Source organism: Tupaia chinensis, unplaced genomic scaffold (assembly GCF_000334495.1).
Source record: "Tupaia chinensis unplaced genomic scaffold, TupChi_1.0 Scaffold000153_1, whole genome shotgun sequence".
Taxonomy (NCBI): Eukaryota; Metazoa; Chordata; class Mammalia; order Scandentia; family Tupaiidae; genus Tupaia; species Tupaia belangeri.
The window spans coordinates 534,198-556,602 of NW_006159624.1; the positions used below are offsets into that span (position 1 = coordinate 534,198).

General features: G+C 37.8%; 1 protein-coding gene across 1 annotated transcript in view; it reads left to right on the plus strand.

Annotated features, from left to right (window-relative positions):
* Positions 1-22,405, plus strand: part of PLPPR1 (phospholipid phosphatase related 1) — a 349,623-nt gene that overhangs the window by 160,830 nt on the left and 166,388 nt on the right. The window contains exon 2 of the mRNA XM_027770697.1: positions 19,048-19,154. Coding sequence (XP_027626498.1) covers positions 19,092-19,154 — 63 coding nt within the window. The 5' untranslated portion in view covers positions 19,048-19,091. The remainder of the gene's footprint in view (positions 1-19,047; positions 19,155-22,405) is intronic.

A 22,405-nucleotide genomic window follows, 5' to 3' on the forward strand; every position in this document is an offset into this window, starting at 1 on the left:
CCCTAGACTAATGTTAAATATCCCACAATAGGCCCTGGAGAAACATTGTTTTTATCTTTTAATTCTTTGTTTAATGTCATTTTTCTAAGAGCTAGGGGTACACCTGATGACCAAAATTGTCATGGAATTGTGAAATGCATGTACTGGAAGTTGGATGAAGACAATAAACAAATTAAACTATATAAATTACATCAAATGATAAGTGATATAGAACAAAGAGAAAGTAGGTATAGGATAGGATTGGTAATGCTAAGTGTGGGTTTGCAGTATTTTAATAAATGTCCAGCCTGTCTTATATAAAAATCAACTCAAGAAATATTACAGTATGAAATGTAAATACTAATACTATAAAGCTGTAATTGTGTATAAAAACCTTACATGGAATAAGTCCTCAATGAATGGTCATCAGGGAGACTAAGGAATAAAATTATTATTATATACAAAATTCTGGAAGTTGTTTCAGGCATTGAATACATGTAGTGCTCCCTGATTTGTAGCAGGGTAGGTTAACCATGGCTTAGCCTGGTGTTGTCTAGATCCTTCCCTGAAATCTCCCATGGTGAAAGGGAATTCCCCTCACTTCTTTTTCCTGTCTCCTGTGAGATTCCAACAAAGCAAATTAATTACCCTGTCATGAGGGCACAGGGACTCCCTGGCAGTGATTTTGGAGGAGACCAAAGGATATACTGACAAAAAAATAAAACCATTTTGTTCTAAAGTAGGTATGCAGATAGACTTGGTATCTCAACTCATGGATTGTTTTTTCAGTCTCTTGCTCCTCTCTGTCTCTCTCTGTCTTTTTCTGTCTTCCCTTCTGAAAAACAAACAGCTTGGCTCCTGGGCAGCTCAGCTTTAAATTGGAAAATGCAGTGTTGCTTGGCAGAACAACAACATCACAGCCTCCCCACTGCTCAGAACAGCTTGTGACATACATCCCTACAGGCAAGACCATAAAGGGTTGTCTAATATCCTGGAACTGCCACCTCCAAAAGGATTTTTCTGTGCAGCTTCTTCAGAATTCTAGTCTATGGGGACAATTCTTCTCTATCAATCTCTCACCCTGGACTTGATGTTTTTATTCTTTTCTCTCTGCTTAGTTAGTGATCCCCCATCTCTTAGATCATTTGAAACCATTATGCCTCTGGAAATAAAAACCAGAACAGAATTCAAAGGGCAATGGAGAGGAACCAATGACAGGAGTTCCAAAAGGGCACTTTGGTTCCACTGGCCTTAGTAACATGACATGCTCCTTCTGAGCCACTTCAGAGAGGCCAAGATTCACACAGGGGCTTCTGTCTACCTCTCTGATCATCTCAAACATCCTTTAAAAATTAGATGGAAGCCGGCTCTCATATGGTCCTGTTTACTTTTCTCCTAGGTGACAGTAGACTCAATATGTCTCCCTAACTCCCATCATCACCTACTACCATCCATCTAACGTTCTCTTAACCAAGTTAATGAAGAGAATCTAAAATCCTTAGCTTGGCATTCAGCAACCCAACCTCTCTCTCTATTCTAGTTATACGAATGTTGTTTTACCTGGTGTCTCATATGTGCTGGACAAACTTGACTTGCTGTAAATCCATACCATAGACATGGGTGGCATGTTCTCCATCCTTTGCTTTTTCTGTTCCTTATGCCTAAAAACCCTTCCCCTCCTCCTGAATCTCTTCATAATTATTTTGAGAGGTTTTTGCTATAGGGCTCATGCGCTCGCTAGAAAGACAGAGACAGAAAGACAGAAAGTGAGAAACCCCCCCCCAGGGGGTATGGCCATGCCGCAATCCCTTCTCCTCCATTCTCCTCTCAGGATCTTGGTCATGCATGCACACACACTTGGCGTGAGTTTAAGTCACTGGGTCTGGGACTCAAACTATGGTCCATTACATGAAAGTCCAGCAACATAGCCACTATGCCAACTGCTGGTCCCCATAATTTATCTGCCCTTAAGACCCAGCCCTCCTGTGTATTTATGGAATTTATCTGTCCTTAAGACCCAGCCCTCCTGTGTATTTATGGACATAATTTCTCCTTCCTATGAATGCTAATCATCTATATTATTTTTAAGTAGATTTTCCATTTTCATCTGCACTTATTCTCCTGCTCTAAATGACTTATTCCTACTTATATTACCCAAAGCCTCAGCTAAGCACCTAGTAGGTACCTAAGATAGCCTTAAGGGGTTAATGCATGGGTGAAAAAAATGGAAACTTCTCAATGTCTATCTTTAAAATAGCTTAGTAAAAGGCATAGCACCAAGAACACCAGAGCCTTTGTAACATATGGGCCATTTTAGAGTAGACTTTAACATAGTTAAGTTCATCTTAAATCTTATAAATGGACCTTTTTCACTGCAAGGATATAAGAGACCACAATAAAATAGTTCTTAACCTTTAATATGTTCCGTCCTACAATTGGGTCACAATGATAACATGGTAGGGGTTTGATTACAAATGTTATTGATAACTGCAATTACTTTTTTATATTTGAAAGTTTATAACCAGAGCAAGCTGTAACAAACTACAAATATTTAAATATGTTTAAGAATCATGTATGTTCCTTCTCGTTTGAAAGCTATCACAATATATTCTCTATTTTCCTTCCAGATCTGAAGCTGAACAGAACTTCCGCTGGTATTTTCACAATGTCTCAGCCTTTCTGTGTGTGTGTGTGTGTGTGTGTGTGTGTGTGTGTGTGTATGTGACTCTGTGAATCTCTGTGCATGGTCCTGTTTCTTGCTCCAGTGCTTCAAGGTTTCAGTGTAACTGAGCATCAAAACCACATTTCCTTCCGACCTCTGATTTTATTGAAGGAAACATTAACTCACTACTTGCTAATTAAGAAAAATCTCTCTGTGCCCTTCTACTTGTTGTAGCTATTTTTCCTAGTGGAAATTAGAGGCAAACTGTATCAACAGTTTAGAAAAACATTATGGTAATGTCCTGCTTGTCTAGGGATTGTGTTTTCTATGTAGCAGTCCTCCTAGTGGTGAATTGTACGATGATCCAGGGAATCCCTTCCCATCAATTATTTTGACATTAGCATCGTCTCTGCTTTCTTCTTCACTGCTTCAGGTCACCGGCTGAGTTTAGTGGTTGGCACCATTCTTATACCCATTGTTATTTTGACAAGACTAGTCTTTAATAGAGCTGACTTACTTTTAGATGAAATCAAACTTTTTAAAAATTTTTAATTTTTTGTTATGTTTAATCAAGGCATACTTTAAATCCTTTAAAGAAATAGTCTAAAAAGACCCAGAGGGGGAACCAGCAGTTAGCGTAATGGCTATGTCGCTGGAATCCAACATAGTCGACCGTGGTTCGCATCCCGGACCCGGTGGTTTAAAACTCACACCGGGCACGTGTGCATGTGTGCCCGGGATCCCGAGAGGAGAATAGAGGAGAAGGGATTGCGGCGTGACCATCCCCCCTGGGGGGTGATTTCTCGCTTTCTGTCTCTATGTCTCTCTCTGTCTGGCGAGTGCATGCGCCCTATAGTGAAAAAAAACTCTCAAAAAATAAAAAATAAAAAAAAGACCCAGAGGTAGGATTCAATCAAATAAAATAATCCCTTCTTTCAAGTTTACATTTTGAAATGTATTCTGGTTGGTATTTTTACTTCCAGAACTTCTGAGCACTTTATTTTTCACTCTCACTGGGTCTAAGATATAGTTGACTTAACTAATTGGAACAGGCACAAAAGTTTGACCCAAGATCTAGATTAGGACCATCTGAGGAGACTTCAAAAGTCCGTGGAAAAATGGAATTAAATGCAAGCTTATTGCAGTGCAAATAGGTTTAAAATCCATGCATAGTTTTTTCATAGTATGTATTTTCCATGAACTTTTTAAGGAACCCCTCATGTGGTTGCATTCATGCAAGATTTATAGAAGGATGATCTAAGGCAGAAGACTGGGTCAGGAGCTAAGGAACTGACCTTAGGCAAATGTGGAACCAAAGGACGGAGCTGAGTAGCAGAGGCGCATCATCTATGTGGACATTCATTACATACTCAGCACTCATTCCAGCACACATAGTAGGCACATACTATCTAAGGTGCAAAGTTTACAATGCTAAGCAAGATGAATATGGTCCTGGCCTCATGGAACAAAGTTAACAGTCCAGAAAACAAACATATGAAACAATTACACAATAAATACCATGAAGGAGTGTAATGAAAGTGCATAATAGACCTGAACCAGTCTAGGAGGGCAATGAAAACATGCCATTGAAATGGCATTTTGGGTCAGCAGGTTGCATGGTGGTTAAGGTGGCTGAATCCCACATGACAGACTACATGATTTCAGTCCCAGATCCAGTGGCTTGAAAAACATGTGGGGCACGTGTGTGCACATGCCCAAAATACTCAGAGGAGAATAGAGAAGAAGGGATTGTGGTGTGACCATCCCCCTTAGAGGGAGGGGGTGATTTCTCTCTCTTTCACTTTCTCTCTCCAGTGATACACGTCCTATAGTAAAAACTACTTAAAAAACAAACAAACAAAAATTAATTGCAAATCTGAAGAACAGGCAGACATTCCCTAAGCAAATAGGGAGGAAGAGTTCTCTAGATGGTGTGAACTGCTTATGAGAGGTAAGATGGAACTTGGCATATTGTAGAAACTCAGTAGCTGGAGTGCAGAAAGGTGGACATGAAATTGGGTGGGAAGTGTTACAAATAGATTTGGAGAGGTTTGACAGAGTCAAAGTTTTGGCGATCTGAGATATTAATCATGCAACCTTCTGCCCTGAGACACTTCACTCAGTTGTGAAGTGCCCCGCATTAGAGACACTACATGTCAAGTAACACTCAGGTTGGTACTGAGGGGCAGTGGCTATGTTGTAGACTATCCATTCGGGTATAGGACTAAGTGTGAATCAGGCATACTCCAAAGTTGAAAAGATTCATATGAGTAAATAGGCCAGCTGAGTCCTAGTTTCTCATTTGAGGTCCAAGCTTGGAGGGAAGACTGAGGTACTGAGAGAGAAGTTCATCATATTTAATCAGTAGAACAAAGCTGAAGACTGGTTTTATAGACAAGGATAATGTACTATGGAATCCCTGAGGGAACACGGAATTATGCCTGATTCTGAAAAGCCACTCAGGAAGAGTGGAGGACCCAGATATCCTCATAAGGTCTTTGAATCTGAGTATTTTGCCAAGATTTGACTCAACATTAGACTACCCTAGATTGTGAGTTTTACATTCTTTGTATTTTGTTGCTTTAGGTTGGGCTAACTGAAGGGCTAGACTACAGATACTTCTGTTCGAAACTAGAGGGGAGAGACTATAGGAAAGGGAAATGCTACCACCATAATCCTCTTGTGTGTGGGTACCCACATTGTCATTCTTTACATGCTTTGAAGCACATCTCTAAAATTGAACAGATTAAAGTATTTCTCTTGAAAGCCCAAGTAGTACATTCTAAATCCCACACCATCTATTGGAATCTATTTTGCACTCACCTACAATCTTCTCATTTGATTTGTACCTATACATTAATAGCTTTGTTGCTTTAAAAAACAGTTAGGTTTTTCTAGCATTGGGAAATGAAATGCAAACCGTGATCCTGGTTGTAGGTCATGTATTGAATAAAAATGATCCAGAACAGGAGGGGTAGCTCTGTACCACCAAGAAAGAAAATGCCTATTAAACATGTGTTAGAGATGAGCTGCATTGGGGTGGTATGGCTCACCCTGACTACTTGGGAATAAAATGAAACGTAATTCTCATGACATTTTTTTTTCCTGACCTTTTAATTTTACCTTTTCTACTTCAACCTACCTCACCTCAAATCAAGATCTGGTATCATGTAAAAATAAGCTCTAGATTTCTTTTTTAATCCTAACCACAATCATATTTTAATCTTAAACCTCCCTTATGTCAAGGAAATTCTAGGAAGTTTTACAATGTATATGTTGTAAAGCTCATGTAAGTGATGTCTCTGACCTGACCTGGGTCATGGATTGTGCTGTCACACAAACTTGCATCTTGAGACCCTGATACAAAGGAAAAGCACACTAGTTACTCAGTAGTCTAAAGATTGGCCTTAGTATGTTAAGAACTCTTTTGAAAAATAAAAGGAATCTCAAATATTTAATATTCTGTAATAGACATACTAAAGTCACACACACACACACACACACACGGATCTCATGCTTTCAGGAGTTATTCTCAGAGCCAATTGTGGTCCCTGGATAAGAAATATTTTCATACTAGAGTTGAACTGTGGCCAGTGGGAAGAGAAAAGGATGGGAACAGAAAGTATTCTTGGCTCTGTATGAGTCTATTTCCTCTGATCCTTTTAGATGATTTTCTTTGGGCCTTGGGCAGTTTCCTTCCACACATATTCTCTTTGGGTATTCTGAAAATCCAGCCTGCTAAAAACCTCCTGAGAGCACTGTCTGTGGTATGTTTTCCTTTATGAAAACTTTGCCTTTAGATCTCTGGGTGCTTTGGTCTCCTGGCATCTCCTATTCTGCCTACCCAACTCAGTGGCCACTTGTCTGGGTTCCCTCCCTTTGGTCTGTAGCTAAAGACTCTCTCCAACCAGTAAACCAGGGCAATCACAGGGCTCACTTTTTTTGTTCTCATCATTCAAGGATTACTGCCCTTCATTGCTTCATGTCCAGTGTCTTGAATACTTTTGTCTTATGTATATTTTTGTCTGTATTTTTTTTAGTTGTTTCAAGCATGAAATCCAGTAATAGTTAACTCTACCTTGGTTGAAAGCCAAATCACTCCAGGGCTATTTTAAGATGGTTAAGATTATTTTCAGTGCTCACTTTTTGAAGCCCCACTCCCTACGATGACATACCTATACCTATATCCAATGGTTAAGTTATTATTTTGGGGCAAATTGAAATGAAAAGATATTCATAACTTTACTTTTTCTGAGTCACCAGTTTACAACTACCTATAGTATCTCTAGAAAGGAATTTTTAGATTTAAGAAAATGTTTTCTACAAATCATTTTCAAATTAACTAAATTCTTATGAATACTAAATTTAGTAGTTAATAATGCTGTCCCAGTTCTACCTTTTTAAGGCATATCCTAACAGACCCATTCACTGTGTTTTGATTTTTCCCCCCTTTTAAAAAATGTCTTACAGATTTCAGTCCCAGATCCAGTGGCTTGAAAAACATGTGGGGCACGTGTGTGCACATGCCCAAAATACTCAGAGGAGAATAGAGAAGAAGGGATTGTGGTGTGACCATCCCCCTTAGAGGGAGGGGGTGATTTCTCTCTCTTTCACTTTCTCTCTCCAGTGATACACGTCCTATAGTAAAAACTACTTAAAAAACAAACAAACAAAAATTAATTGCAAATCTGAAGAACAGGCAGACATTCCCTAAGCAAATAGGGAGGAAGAGTTCTCTAGATGGTGTGAACTGCTTATGAGAGGTAAGATGGAACTTGGCATATTGTAGAAACTCAGTAGCTGGAGTGCAGAAAGGTGGACATGAAATTGGGTGGGAAGTGTTACAAATAGATTTGGAGAGGTTTGACAGAGTCAAAGTTTTGGCGATCTGAGATATTAATCATGCAACCTTCTGCCCTGAGACACTTCACTCAGTTGTGAAGTGCCCCGCATTAGAGACACTACATGTCAAGTAACACTCAGGTTGGTACTGAGGGGCAGTGGCTATGTTGTAGACTATCCATTCGGGTATAGGACTAAGTGTGAATCAGGCATACTCCAAAGTTGAAAAGATTCATATGAGTAAATAGGCCAGCTGAGTCCTAGTTTCTCATTTGAGGTCCAAGCTTGGAGGGAAGACTGAGGTACTGAGAGAGAAGTTCATCATATTTAATCAGTAGAACAAAGCTGAAGACTGGTTTTATAGACAAGGATAATGTACTATGGAATCCCTGAGGGAACACGGAATTATGCCTGATTCTGAAAAGCCACTCAGGAAGAGTGGAGGACCCAGATATCCTCATAAGGTCTTTGAATCTGAGTATTTTGCCAAGATTTGACTCAACATTAGACTACCCTAGATTGTGAGTTTTACATTCTTTGTATTTTGTTGCTTTAGGTTGGGCTAACTGAAGGGCTAGACTACAGATACTTCTGTTCGAAACTAGAGGGGAGAGACTATAGGAAAGGGAAATGCTACCACCATAATCCTCTTGTGTGTGGGTACCCACATTGTCATTCTTTACATGCTTTGAAGCACATCTCTAAAATTGAACAGATTAAAGTATTTCTCTTGAAAGCCCAAGTAGTACATTCTAAATCCCACACCATCTATTGGAATCTATTTTGCACTCACCTACAATCTTCTCATTTGATTTGTACCTATACATTAATAGCTTTGTTGCTTTAAAAAACAGTTAGGTTTTTCTAGCATTGGGAAATGAAATGCAAACCGTGATCCTGGTTGTAGGTCATGTATTGAATAAAAATGATCCAGAACAGGAGGGGTAGCTCTGTACCACCAAGAAAGAAAATGCCTATTAAACATGTGTTAGAGATGAGCTGCATTGGGGTGGTATGGCTCACCCTGACTACTTGGGAATAAAATGAAACGTAATTCTCATGACATTTTTTTTTCCTGACCTTTTAATTTTACCTTTTCTACTTCAACCTACCTCACCTCAAATCAAGATCTGGTATCATGTAAAAATAAGCTCTAGATTTCTTTTTTAATCCTAACCACAATCATATTTTAATCTTAAACCTCCCTTATGTCAAGGAAATTCTAGGAAGTTTTACAATGTATATGTTGTAAAGCTCATGTAAGTGATGTCTCTGACCTGACCTGGGTCATGGATTGTGCTGTCACACAAACTTGCATCTTGAGACCCTGATACAAAGGAAAAGCACACTAGTTACTCAGTAGTCTAAAGATTGGCCTTAGTATGTTAAGAACTCTTTTGAAAAATAAAAGGAATCTCAAATATTTAATATTCTGTAATAGACATACTAAAGTCACACACACACACACACACACACGGATCTCATGCTTTCAGGAGTTATTCTCAGAGCCAATTGTGGTCCCTGGATAAGAAATATTTTCATACTAGAGTTGAACTGTGGCCAGTGGGAAGAGAAAAGGATGGGAACAGAAAGTATTCTTGGCTCTGTATGAGTCTATTTCCTCTGATCCTTTTAGATGATTTTCTTTGGGCCTTGGGCAGTTTCCTTCCACACATATTCTCTTTGGGTATTCTGAAAATCCAGCCTGCTAAAAACCTCCTGAGAGCACTGTCTGTGGTATGTTTTCCTTTATGAAAACTTTGCCTTTAGATCTCTGGGTGCTTTGGTCTCCTGGCATCTCCTATTCTGCCTACCCAACTCAGTGGCCACTTGTCTGGGTTCCCTCCCTTTGGTCTGTAGCTAAAGACTCTCTCCAACCAGTAAACCAGGGCAATCACAGGGCTCACTTTTTTTGTTCTCATCATTCAAGGATTACTGCCCTTCATTGCTTCATGTCCAGTGTCTTGAATACTTTTGTCTTATGTATATTTTTGTCTGTATTTTTTTTAGTTGTTTCAAGCATGAAATCCAGTAATAGTTAACTCTACCTTGGTTGAAAGCCAAATCACTCCAGGGCTATTTTAAGATGGTTAAGATTATTTTCAGTGCTCACTTTTTGAAGCCCCACTCCCTACGATGACATACCTATACCTATATCCAATGGTTAAGTTATTATTTTGGGGCAAATTGAAATGAAAAGATATTCATAACTTTACTTTTTCTGAGTCACCAGTTTACAACTACCTATAGTATCTCTAGAAAGGAATTTTTAGATTTAAGAAAATGTTTTCTACAAATCATTTTCAAATTAACTAAATTCTTATGAATACTAAATTTAGTAGTTAATAATGCTGTCCCAGTTCTACCTTTTTAAGGCATATCCTAACAGACCCATTCACTGTGTTTTGATTTTTCCCCCCTTTTAAAAAATGTCTTACATGTCTTTATGGGCTCAACTTAAATAACTCACAGTCCCTAGTGATTAGGCCTCTAGTAGTACTAACGGATAGAATAGTTCTGTTTTCTTTTGGAGTTTATACTGGTAGTAACTGTCAGTACAGTAGCTTTAATTAAGGTCACCCCAACCGTGGTCTCTGGCTTGGGAAGCCCTTTGTTTCCCCAGATGCTGATAAAACACCTTGACAATTTCCGGATTTTCCTGTTAGGTACTAGACAGAAAGAGGTTTACCCATTGGCCAAAACTGTAGCCTTTATCCCAGTGAAAACTTCTCATGTCCCAAGGCTCTGCTTTGAATCCTCCTAAATTAGTGGTTCTCCACCCAGGATATCTCCGCTCTACCACTTCCTTCTTTAAGGGAACCCTTGGCAATGTCTGCAGTCACTGTTGTCACACTTGGGGTGGGGACATCTTGTTGGGATTATTACTAAACATCAACAGTGCTTAGGACAGCCGTGCATAACGAACAATGATGTGGTCTGTATGGTCAATGATGACAAAATTGTGAAACACTGTCCTAAGTCAGTGTGGGCTCAAGGGCAGAATTCTCAGCCCACTTGGAAGGGTACAATTTCCAATGGCTTTGTGGTTGCTACCCAGGTATTTACTCATTAGATTTCTTAGTGAACTCTATTAATTCATGTTATCCTAACTTTGAAGGGAACCACGATGGCATTTTAGGAAAATCAGTGCAACATGTACTCTATCTACACTAAGAACAAGCTCTAGCCTTCCTAAAATCACAGACACTGAGCTTCTGAGAATGAACACATGCTATGACTGTGATCACTGGCAGTTTATCTCACATTAAGGCTGGCCGGAAAGGCCCACTGAGTCGTGGAGGCTGTTTCTGAAGGGCACTTTTATTCTTTGCAGCTTCCCTGACTGGTCAGCTGGCTCCAATCTTGCATAGTTTACAAATTAAAAAGGAGGGACAAGCAGATGGCATAATGGTTATGTTGCTGGACTCCCCTGTAGTCAACTGCAATTCAAATCCTGGACCTGGCAGCTTAAAATTCACACTGGGCATGTGTGCATGCATGCCCAAAATCCTGAAAGGAGAATGGAGAAGAAGGAATTGTGGTGTGGAGATAACCCCCCCCCGGGGGGGGGTAATTTCTTGCTTTCTGTCTCTCTGTCGTTCTCTGTCTCTTTGATGAGTACATGTACCCTATAGCAAAAATCTCTCTCTCTAAAAAAAAGGTTTCTCTCCATGCTGTTATATCACCATCCATTCTCAGTTCCACTACTACAAATACTTTATAATTAGTTATTATTTTTATTTGTCCTGAGTTAATAAGGCATTATTTTACTTCTCACAAAGAAGAGGCAATTCTGGAAAATTCAGAGGAAACACATGAGATAGTGCTGAATCCTTCTTTGGAATTAAGTGAAATCTGATTCATAATATACTTACCTGTGTAGAAACAAAGAGCTCTACCTGAATTAATTAGCAAGAAACATCAGTGTCTGTCATTTATCTCCTTTTTCTTTCTTTTTCTGTTCTTATCAGATATGGCTAAAGCCAATCTTATGTGTCTTATCTTTGAGGTATTTTGATTATGAGAGTTCATACATAAAGAGCTACATATGCATAAATTTTTGTAGCACTTATATCTTCCTTGGGTTTTGTATGCTTGACCTGGTGTCATTTTTAGAGTTTCATAAACATGTTAGGCTGATCCGTATTTCTGGAACCTTTCTTGTTTGAACTGAAATCCTTCTTTCCCTTGGTGTGGTAGATGAGTACTACCCTGTTTTAATCAACTTAAATAGCTATCTTCTCTAACAAACCTTTCCTTACCTTTCTTCTTACTATTTCATGGGCCCTGAGATATTTTACTTTTATAGGCCCCTTTGTCTTTAACATAAATTAAAATTTGTATTTTACAATTGAATTGGTATACACTGAACATATTGGGTTGTTGGAAAAGTCACGATGCATTTTTGCATTAAATAATAGGAAAAAAGTCATGACTTTTCTGACAACTTAAGATTATATACTTTAGCTTTTTTAAACTAAAAGTTAAGTTTTTCTTCTAATTTTAAAATAAAGCATTATTATAGGTTTCCCAAAAGTCTTATGGGATCTAGACATTGTCTACTGTGCCTACTGAGAGCTCTAATTTCAAGAGTAAGAATCAATCATTCTTTTGTGCTGCCATTATCCCTTACTTACTTTTATGTTAGGACTATAATACATTGCTATTCGGGTTGAGCATTCCTAATCTGAAAATATGAAATCCAAAAAGCTCTCAAATCTGCAACTTTTTGAGCACTGATAAAGCACCACAAGTGGAAAATCCCATACCTGACCTCATGTGGTGTGTTGGTCAAAACATTACAATACAAAAGTACTGAATAAAACTGCCTTCAGGTTAGGCGTATAAGGGATATATGCAAGATTAATGACTTTTGTGTGTAGACTTGGGTTCCAACCCCAAGATGTATATATAAATCTCATATATCTATACAAATATTCCCTCAAAAAGTCCAAATCCAAAATATCTCTGATTCCAGGCATTTCAGGTAAGGGATACTCAGCCTGTACTTGTGTTCTTCAATCTCTTCTTGATATGTCAGCCCCTGAAATACAGGCATTTGGCTAGTACATTGCTTCTAGTCATACCTAATGGGTTACTTGACATGAATTAGAGTCTTATAAAGGATGATTCATAATATACTTACCTGTGTAGAAACAAAGAGCTCTACCTGAATTAATTAGCAAGAAATAGCAGTGTCTTTCATTTATGGCCTTTCTCTTTCTTTTCTGTGAATGATGTGGTTTGTTCTGGTATTTTGAAACCTTGGGCACCAAGAATCTCAAATTTATGAGAACATAGAGAGCTGGGCTATACAAAACTCTTGGCAACTGTCATAGGTGGTATTCCTTCAAAACTTCTTCTGTCCTGAGGAGATGAAATAAGATGTATTTTTTCCTATTCTCATGAAGTATGACTAAAAACCTATATATAAACAAAAGAAGACTCTGGGAAGTAGAAAAGCCAGAGTAAGGACATGAGAAAACAAAGAACAAGGTGGGAAATGCCTAAGATTGTCTTTTTGCCTCATGTATCTCAAACCTGATACTGCAGAAGCTGGCAGGAGTTGACCCAAAAGCCCCAGAAAAAGCCTGCTAGCTCTAGTCAAAGAGCCAGGAAAGGAATAGCTTAACAAGCTAGAAAACCTTTAGATAATCCTTTGGCCTTAGCCAAACACCAGAGAAAAAACTGAAGTGTTACCTCTCCCCTCTTCCCCTGCCTGCAAAGGCCAAGTTGAGTACCTACATTTCTACTCTTGCCAGGCCATGAGGAAGATTCTCAAGCTCCTGCCAAGGTCATGGCATAGAATCTCAAGTGAAGATCTAGGACTTTACTTCATGCTGAGCAATATACACTCTATCCCACCGTGTCATGGGTGAGCATATGGGAAGGCAGGGCTCTCACTTCAACAGGCAGTTATAAGGCACCCCTGCTCTTCCTCACTCAGCTCGTATCAGAGTAAACCTGGTGCAAAGTGAAGAGTTTTATCACTGCCCACTAGTAACAAGGTTAGCTTCTTACGTCAGTGGAGACCACATGGAGAGAATTAAAGAGATATCCTCCCCACCAGAGTGGTATCAGTGAAGATTTAGTGGCAAACCGAACTCCACCTCTGCCTAATAGTAGCAAAGGGCTTCTCCACAACCATTTAACTCTGGAGACCAAATGGAGAACCTAGGGTTCTACCTTCATATGGTATTAACATGGTGACAATTCCCTTTCACCCACTTGATCAGTATCAGAGAAGATATGATAAATCACAAAATTTAAGTGAAAACCTGGCCCTTATAAAAATTCAAGCTTTCAGCACAAAATCACTTTTTCTATCAGGAAGATCTCAAACTTATTAAGAAAAGACCACAGATGCCAACATCAAGATAATGTAGATTTTAGAATGATCTGACAACTTTAAAGTAGTCATCATACAAATGCTTCTGTGAACACTTGTGAATATGCTTGGGACAAATGAAAAAATAATAGTCTCAGAAAAAGAATTTCAGTTATTGTAGTTTTGTAGTGTATTTTGAAATCAGAAATTGTTGACACCAGCTTTGTCTTTTTTGGCTCAAGATTGCCTGAGCTATTTGGGATCTTTTCTGGGTTCACAAACATTTCAGGATTGCTTTTCCTATTACTGTAAAAAATACCATTGGAACCTTTATATGGATTGTATTGAATCTGTACATCAGTTTGGATAGTATGGACATTTTAACTATTTTAATTCTTAGTCTATGAACATAGGATGCCTTTCCCTTTTTGTCTTCTTCAATTTCTCATTAATGCTTTATAATGTTTACCATACAGATTTTTCATCTCCTTTGTTAAGTTCATTCCTAAGTATAGTATTCCTTTTTATGTTATTCTGAATGGGGTTGATCATTTCTTTTGGGGATAGCTCATTGTTAATGTATGGAAACACAACTGATTTTTCTATGTTGAGAGGTTTTCTAAACATGTTTTTGTTTTGTTTATTTTTGTGGTGGTGGGAATGAGCATTTTCCACCTTCGTAGGTGTTGTCAAACCACTCTTCAAACTAGTTGTTTCCAATGGCACTTCTGCCAACTTTTGGAGGGGCATCTACTGCTTTATACTGCTCAACCTTAATGATATCAGACTTCTATTTTTTTTTTCAATTTTATTGGCATGAAATATTTCAATGTTTTAGTCTTCATATTTTGGCTTCAATGAAGCTGTCAATATTTTCATCCATATGTCTTCTATAAATTGTCCATTTACTATTTATGATTTTCCATTAAGTTAGTCATTTAATTTCTAATATCTAATCTTATCTTGATATTTGTATTTTTTATATTTTAAAATGGCAATGAAAATATGGTATGTCAGTAATAAATATCTCTATTCAACTGTCTTTGAAATTAAAGCTAACCAAGAAAAACCTCTGATTAAAAATTACATTAGGGCCAGCGGCTGGCATTGTGGTTGAGGCAGCTGGATCACTTATGACTGACAGTTTGGTTTGAGTCCTGTGGGTATAAAAACATGCCGGGCATATATATGTTCATACCCAAAATCCCAACAGGATGGAAAAATGGAGAAGGGATTGCAGCATAACCACACCCCACTGGGGGGTGGTTTTCTCCCTCTTGTCTCTCTGTCTTTCCATTTCTCTCTGACAAGTGCATGCACCCTGTGGCAATTATGACAAAGACTAATAAAATATGCATATAAAATACATCATTAAGAAAGTTAAGAGACAAGAGACTGGAAGAAAATAATTGGAAAATACATATCTGATAAATGACTTGTATCCAGAATATACAAATAACTCTGACACCTTGAAAATAATAAAGTGAAAAATCCAATAACGAAAGTCAAACAAAACATCTGAGTAGACATTTCACAAAAGAAGATACAATAATGGCTAGTAAGTACATGGAAAGCTGCTTACCATCATTTTTTATTATCAAATGACAATTAAAACCATGATGCGATGCCATCTTACACCCAGTAAAAAGGCTATATATTTTTAAAAAGACAATAAAAATGCTAGTCAGAATGTGGAGAAATGTGAACTCTCATACACTGCTGGTAGGAATGTAAAATGTCACAACCACTTTGGAAAATATTTTGCATTCTCTTAAAAAATTAAACACTGGGCAGCTCTGTGGTGCGGCAGTAATGCATTGCTCAAGAGAGACTAGAGTCTTCCTCCTCTTTCTTCCACTCTCACATTTGTGCACACATGCTCTCTCATGAATAAAGAAAAAATACATATTTAAAAGAATTAAATCTAATTTAGCATGCAATCCAATAAAGTGTCTTCCCATAAAAAATAAAAATATAAACCCACAGATAGACTTGTACATAAATATTCTTAGTGTCATTACCCTAATAGTGGATACAACCTAATAGTGAAAAACTTTGAAATAACCTAAGTTTCCACCAACTGGTGAAGATACTATAGCTACACAATGGGACAGTACTTGGCAATAAAACGAAAAATTACCGATAGATGCTACAATGTAAATGAATCTAAAAAACATTCTCCCTGGGCTTGGGAGATGGTGAAGAAGTCAATGATGAAGATTAACAGTAAATACACATGAGAGTTCTTCCAGGGATGATAAAAATGTTCTGAAACTTTTATGTGATAGTTGTGCAATTTGGTAAGTTTACTAAAATATTAAGTTACACTTGAAATGAGTAAATTATCGGGACCAGCAGTTAGTGTAATGGCTATGTTGATGGACTCCCATGTGGTCAACCGTGGTTCATGTCCCGGACCTGGTGGCTTAAAACTCACACCGGGTGCGTGTGCGTGCGTGCCCAAGATCCCGATAGGAGAATGGAGGAGAAGGGATTGCGGCGTGGCCATCCCCCCGGGCGTTGATTTCTCGCTTTCTGTCTCTCTGTCTCGCTCTCTCTGTATGTCTGGCCAGCGCACGTGCCCTATTATCAAAAAGAAAAAAAACTCTCAGAAAAAATGAGTAAATTATATTTATATGTAATTGGAAAATATATACCTACACACATATGATATGGGTTAATATATTTCCAAACATATATGAAAGGTAGATTGCCTTTTGGAACAAAAGAATGAGCATAGAGGAGAATTTTGTATGAGACTCCTAAACTCATCTGTGCTCTCTATATTATTGCTATTCTTCATTAATTACATGGAGAAGCCATGGAAAATACTAGTTGTGTATTTAGTTAATGTTAACAAGGAACTTACCTGAATCATAAATACCCTTAAGTAGGTTCTAAGATATTTGCATCAGGTAAGGGTAAAATGAAAACAATATATGATTAGCAAATCAATTCAGAGTATGTTCTACATATAAATTATAGGAAATATTAGTTCTTTCTAAATGCCAAAATAGAATGGTTAAGTAGCAAATACATTAGGTAGATGACAAATAATACCCAATTTTAACTGAGAAAATCAAGTTGCCTAAAACTCAATAATTGTTTTAAAAGAGATTTTTGCTACAGGGTGCGTGCACTCACCAGAAAGACAGAGAGGCAGAAAGCGAGAAATCACCCCCCAGGGGGGATGGTCACGCAGCAATCCCTTCTCCATTCTCCTCTCAGGATCTTGGGCATGCACACACATGTGCCAAGCATGAATTTTCTCTCTTTCTTTTTAAGAAAGAGAGAATTTTTCTATAAGGTGCATGGGCCTGCCAGAGAGACAGAGAGAGAGTGAGAAAGAGAGAGAATGAGAAATCACCCACCAGAGGGGATGGCCATGCCTCAGTCCTTTCTCTTCCATTCTCCTCTCAGGATTTTGGGCATGCATGCACACAAATCTGGCATGAGTTTTAAGCTGCCAGGTCCAGGACTCAAACAGTGGTCAACTACATGGGAATCCAGGGACGTAACATCTGCTGATCCCCAAAACTCAGATAATTTGAATACTGTGCTTGATATGGACTTACAAAGCATATACTTTTAAATTTGATTCAAAGAGGTTTTTTTTTGAAAAGTTGACAAGTGAAATCTGGTATCTCAAAAAGAGATGAAATTGTATTTTGAAGTTTTATTCTGGAAAAGGTTAAGAAAGGACTTAGTAAAGACAGGAATGAAGGGATCAACTAAATCATAACTGTTTTATTTATTTTTAAAATTTGCTATAGGGAGTTTGTGCTTGTCAGAGAGCGAGAGAGAGAAAGTGAGAAAATGCACTATTGGGGAGATGGCCACAGTCGTTTCTCTTTCATTTTCCTCTTGGGATTTGGGGCACTCAGCACACATGCCCAGGATGTATTTCAAGCTGCTGGGTCCAGGACTTGAACCATGCAACTAACCATGTTGGATCCAGTCACCTTAACCACCATGCCACTGACTGGCCCTTATTGTTACGTAACCTTTCTATAAAAGCACATTTGGTCTTTATACTCATAGTCAGTGTGTTGTCCTTCATATCACGATCCACAAAAAAAAAAAACTCTTGATAGGGATGCCATAGAAACAAAACAAATGAAAAATAATAGTTATCAAGGGCAGATGCCTGAAACATTTGCAATATCATTTTGGATAGAGATGGCATAGTGGTTACATTGCTGGACTCTCACATGATCAACTACGGTTTGATTCCCAGACCCAGTGACTTGAAACTTGCATCAGGAGCATGTGCATGCATTCCCAAGACTTCGGAAGGAGAAAGGAGAGGAAGAGATTGTGGTTAGCCATCCCCCTCGCGGGTGACTTCTCACTTTTGCTCTCATCGTGTCTGTTTCTCTCTCTCCCTGGCAAGAACACATGCTCTAAATATTTTTTTTTTTTAAAAAAGTATAGTAGAAAAATTAATTTTATCTGATCTGGAAATTTTACAAAAGCCTAAAATCTCTACCTCATTGCTTTTATTAAGAAGAACCAAAATTAACTGATCTCCTAGTGTAAGAATATTTTCAGTTCAAAGTAGGACAGAAATATTGAACTAAATAATAAAAATTTGCTGTTGCCTACCTATACCATTCCTGTAAGTTAAAAGAATGGGATTCTTGTTTCATGTCTGGGTCACACACACATGGCTGAGGGAAGCAAATGAGACAGATGAGTGATGTATTAACCCAAAGTAGTTCATGGCTGTGTAGTCAAGGAAGCAAGGATAAACAATGGTCAAGGAAGAAAAATCAGGGATTTCTGCTTTGTGCTAAATGTCACCCCCAAAGGGGGAGGCAAGGACATATGCAAATGAGCCCCTGGGTTGCAAATGGGGAGAATTAATTACAGGTAGAAGAGATTGATGCAAGATGCACAATAACTATTTTATGCCAGAAACTGTGTTAGGGCACAAAGGCATTCTACTGAGTTAAGATGCAATAGTACCAGAAAATTAGAATTCTATTTGTTATAGCTCTGAGTGCAAGGGGTTCCCTACCCGGTCATTTTGATTTCTAAGACTGTTCATGGCTGGTACCTGTTACTTGCTTTTCATTGGGAGGGCTTTCATTCTGACTTGACTGTATTGTAGATCATCATTTTCCATTTTCGAACACAGCCTCCTTATGTAGAGAGTAACTAATATTTTTATGTAAGTACTGAAGGGGCTTCTCAACATGTGGTTCTTACGCCCTGCAATCTGTTTCTATTACAGCTGGACACTTGTAGACGGTGCAGTCTTGCTACATACTGTGAGAAATGGCCGTAGGAAACAACACTCAACGAAGTTATTCCATCATCCCGTGTTTCATATTTGTGGAGGTATGTGTACGTTTTAACCTTTATGATGGACAAGTTAGAATAATGTTCTAACCTTTACGATGGACAAGTTGGAAGTTCTTATGTTGACAACTTGGATTATTTTATAAAATTATTTAAGCTTAAAATCGATCATTCATTTCGATAGCACGAATATTGGTAAAGAATTAGTAAATGATCCAAGATGATTCTTAAATAGGAAGCTGTAGAGTAAGAAGGCTTCTATATCTCACCTTTGGGCTAGAACATAATTACCTTTTATTTTTAATTCTATTATTTTTTTCAATAGTTATAATGAAGGTAGCAACTATGAAAAAGAATGTAACATTTTCATTACATTGGTTTTCTAAAGTTAATAACATATTTCAGAAATTCAGTAAAGCCAGCATTTTTAGATTATGTTGGTTTATGGTCTTTTGCCTTGGAGTCCAAATAAAGTAAACTTATCTGGAGAGTTGACTTTCTGCATTGGGGTATTGGGAGCTTGCATAATATTTGGTTTCTTTTGGTCATGAATTGCATTATTGAGTTGCTCCAACTGAGTGCCAGCAAGCAGTTTCTCCAGCGTCTTTGTGGTTAAACTTCCTGTACTGCATCCACGTTGAATCTTCCTCTCTATAAAGTTTCTATAGAGAAGACAGAGACAGAAATACTATGATATTAGAAATCATTGGATGAAAAAAGAGAGAGGATTTGCCAGCGATATTATTTCTGAGCATCTAATAAATTGTTCTTTGTCCTAAAAATCAGATGTAAAATATGGAAGTGTAAAGTGCTGAAAAATAAGTGTCCTGAGTTTCCTGTCTGGGTAACTGCCTGGCTAGTCTATATCCTGAGACAGCTGTAGAAGGTTGTATGTTATGGCATCTTTTTTGGCTAAGTGTGGAAGAAGCATGTACGTTGTTAAATTTTATTATGCTGATCTATTTTATTAGTCCTGTGAAAACAGGAGTTAAATTATTACTTAAATGAGTGCCTGTGTTATTATGCATAGCTGACAAATCCTTTTCACAAGTTTTTATGTTCTGTCTCATGAAATATCTTTACCTGTCTATAGTGACAGATAATTTCAAGCATTCCACTTTTTGGCCATATATATGCGTATTTGGATGGTCTTTGAGTTTCACCCCACAGGCATTGCTGCTAGTTTGGATGAACATTGTTACGTGATGGCTTATTCTCTGGTGATATATGTGAACCCGTTTAAGGGACAGACATGTAATATATGTCAAGGCACATGTAGACTCAATCTAGCTTAAATCTTTGAAAGAGGAAACAAAAAACTCCTCTCTCAAAAATGAATGCATAGTCTTAGTACTTGGTTTTGAACTTGCTATCTGGTGTCAAACATAACTCCATTCAGACAGTAACTATTCAGTACGTGATTGTGGGGTCTAGTTTCCATTGTTCTCGTGGAATTGCAATGAAGGAAAAGGAGTCATTTTTTCTGCTGTTCATGTGGAAAGGGTAGACGGTAACACACCATATTTTTTAATGCTTTCTTTTTTTGTTACAAGAAAAATACATTTTTAAAGTAAGCTGGGGGAAATTGGGAAATAAGTCATCTGTCATCATCTTTAGCCTCCCAGTGGCAATTTGATTTTAAACTTTCTTAAAAATCAAACAGGAACCAAGTCTCAAAGTAAAAGGTTTAATTTATTGCTAGAAGCTGTAGTCTCTGAAGATTTCCAGCTCTCTAATGTGTGAATGATAAGCTTGGCCAGTAGAGCCAAGAGAGATAAATTAGTCCTTCTGTAGCTTACCCTGACACACAAATAAATATAAGTCTGAAAGTCTGGGACAAAGAAGCTGGTTCATTCTTTTTCTTGCTGTATTGTTGTTCTTATTTTACATGGGAGTTTAAGATATATCAGTGACTTCTCTAAGAAAGAGGCAGACACCATAAAAAGAGGAAGTGAAGAATACAGTAGAAATCAAGAGGGATGAAAGAATCTCAAAGTGGTTCTTTAAATAACTTGGTTAAAATGTCAGTTTGATCAATGACTATATCTTTCCTATTGATGTTTTTTAAAGTTATTTTATTCAATGTCATTATTTTATTTTATATTTTTAATTATTACTTATTTTAATTTGACGAGAGACAGAGAGAGAGAGAGAAAGTGAGAAAGCAAGCCGCCAGGTCCGGGACTTAAACCGTGGTTGGCCATGTGGGAGTCTAGCACCCTTAACCACTATGCCACTTGCTGGTCCCCTTTATTTTATTTTTTTAAAGTTGACCAGAGACAGACAAAGAGAAAGGCAAAGTAAGAAATCAAGCTACTAGGTCTGGGACTCAAACTGCGGTCAGCCATGTGGGAGTCCAGCCACGTTAACCACCTTGCCACCTGCTGGACCCTCCTATTGATTTTTAATTATGAAAGAAGTAAGGCACAGAAAATAATGTAACAGACATTCTTGCCCCCACTTAGATCAAGCTTAAAAATGTTGTAGTATTTGCCTCAAAATTTTTTTTCAAGGAAAATAAAATGTTACAGATATGACTGAAATCCTACTGTTCTGGATATAGAAATAATTATGTGCATGAAGTTTTAAGTTTCTTTCCTGTCATGCTTCCAATGCAAGTTTTTTTCTACATATATGTACATTCATTAATAATTTCTCAAGTAAATTTTGCATAAACAATACTATATCAAACCTTCTACTTGTAACCTTGTTTTTTTCTTTTTCTTTTTTTTTTTTTTGGTGGGGGGGGGAGATTTTTGCTATAGGGTATGTACACTTGCTAGAGAGAGACAGAGAGTGAGAAAGCACCCTCTTGGGGGATGGCCACACCACAATCCCTTTTCCTCCACTCTCCTCTCAGGATATTGGTCACGCACGCACATGGGCCTGGCGTAAGTTTTAGGCCACTGGGTCTGGGACTTGAACCATGGTTGTTAATGTGGGAGTCTAGCAACATAAGTATTATGCCGTCTGCTGGTCCTGTAACTTGTTTTTTCATTTAGCATGATTTTTTTTCTGAGATTTATCCAGATTGCAGTTCACTCATTTTAATTGTTGCATTTTATTCTAGTGTACAAATATAGCTAGTTGAATTATTTGTTTGCTTACTATATTTTTTACTCACAATATTTTTTGCAGACAATAGTCTTATTTCTGTCTTTGTGTGCATATATGCAAGAGTACCCTTGGATTGGCATGAAGAGTATAATTGCTAGGGGAAAATTACATTTTTCAATGGTTTGTTGCTGCATTGTAGAACCAACATTGATATTTTGTATAACAGTTTTCTT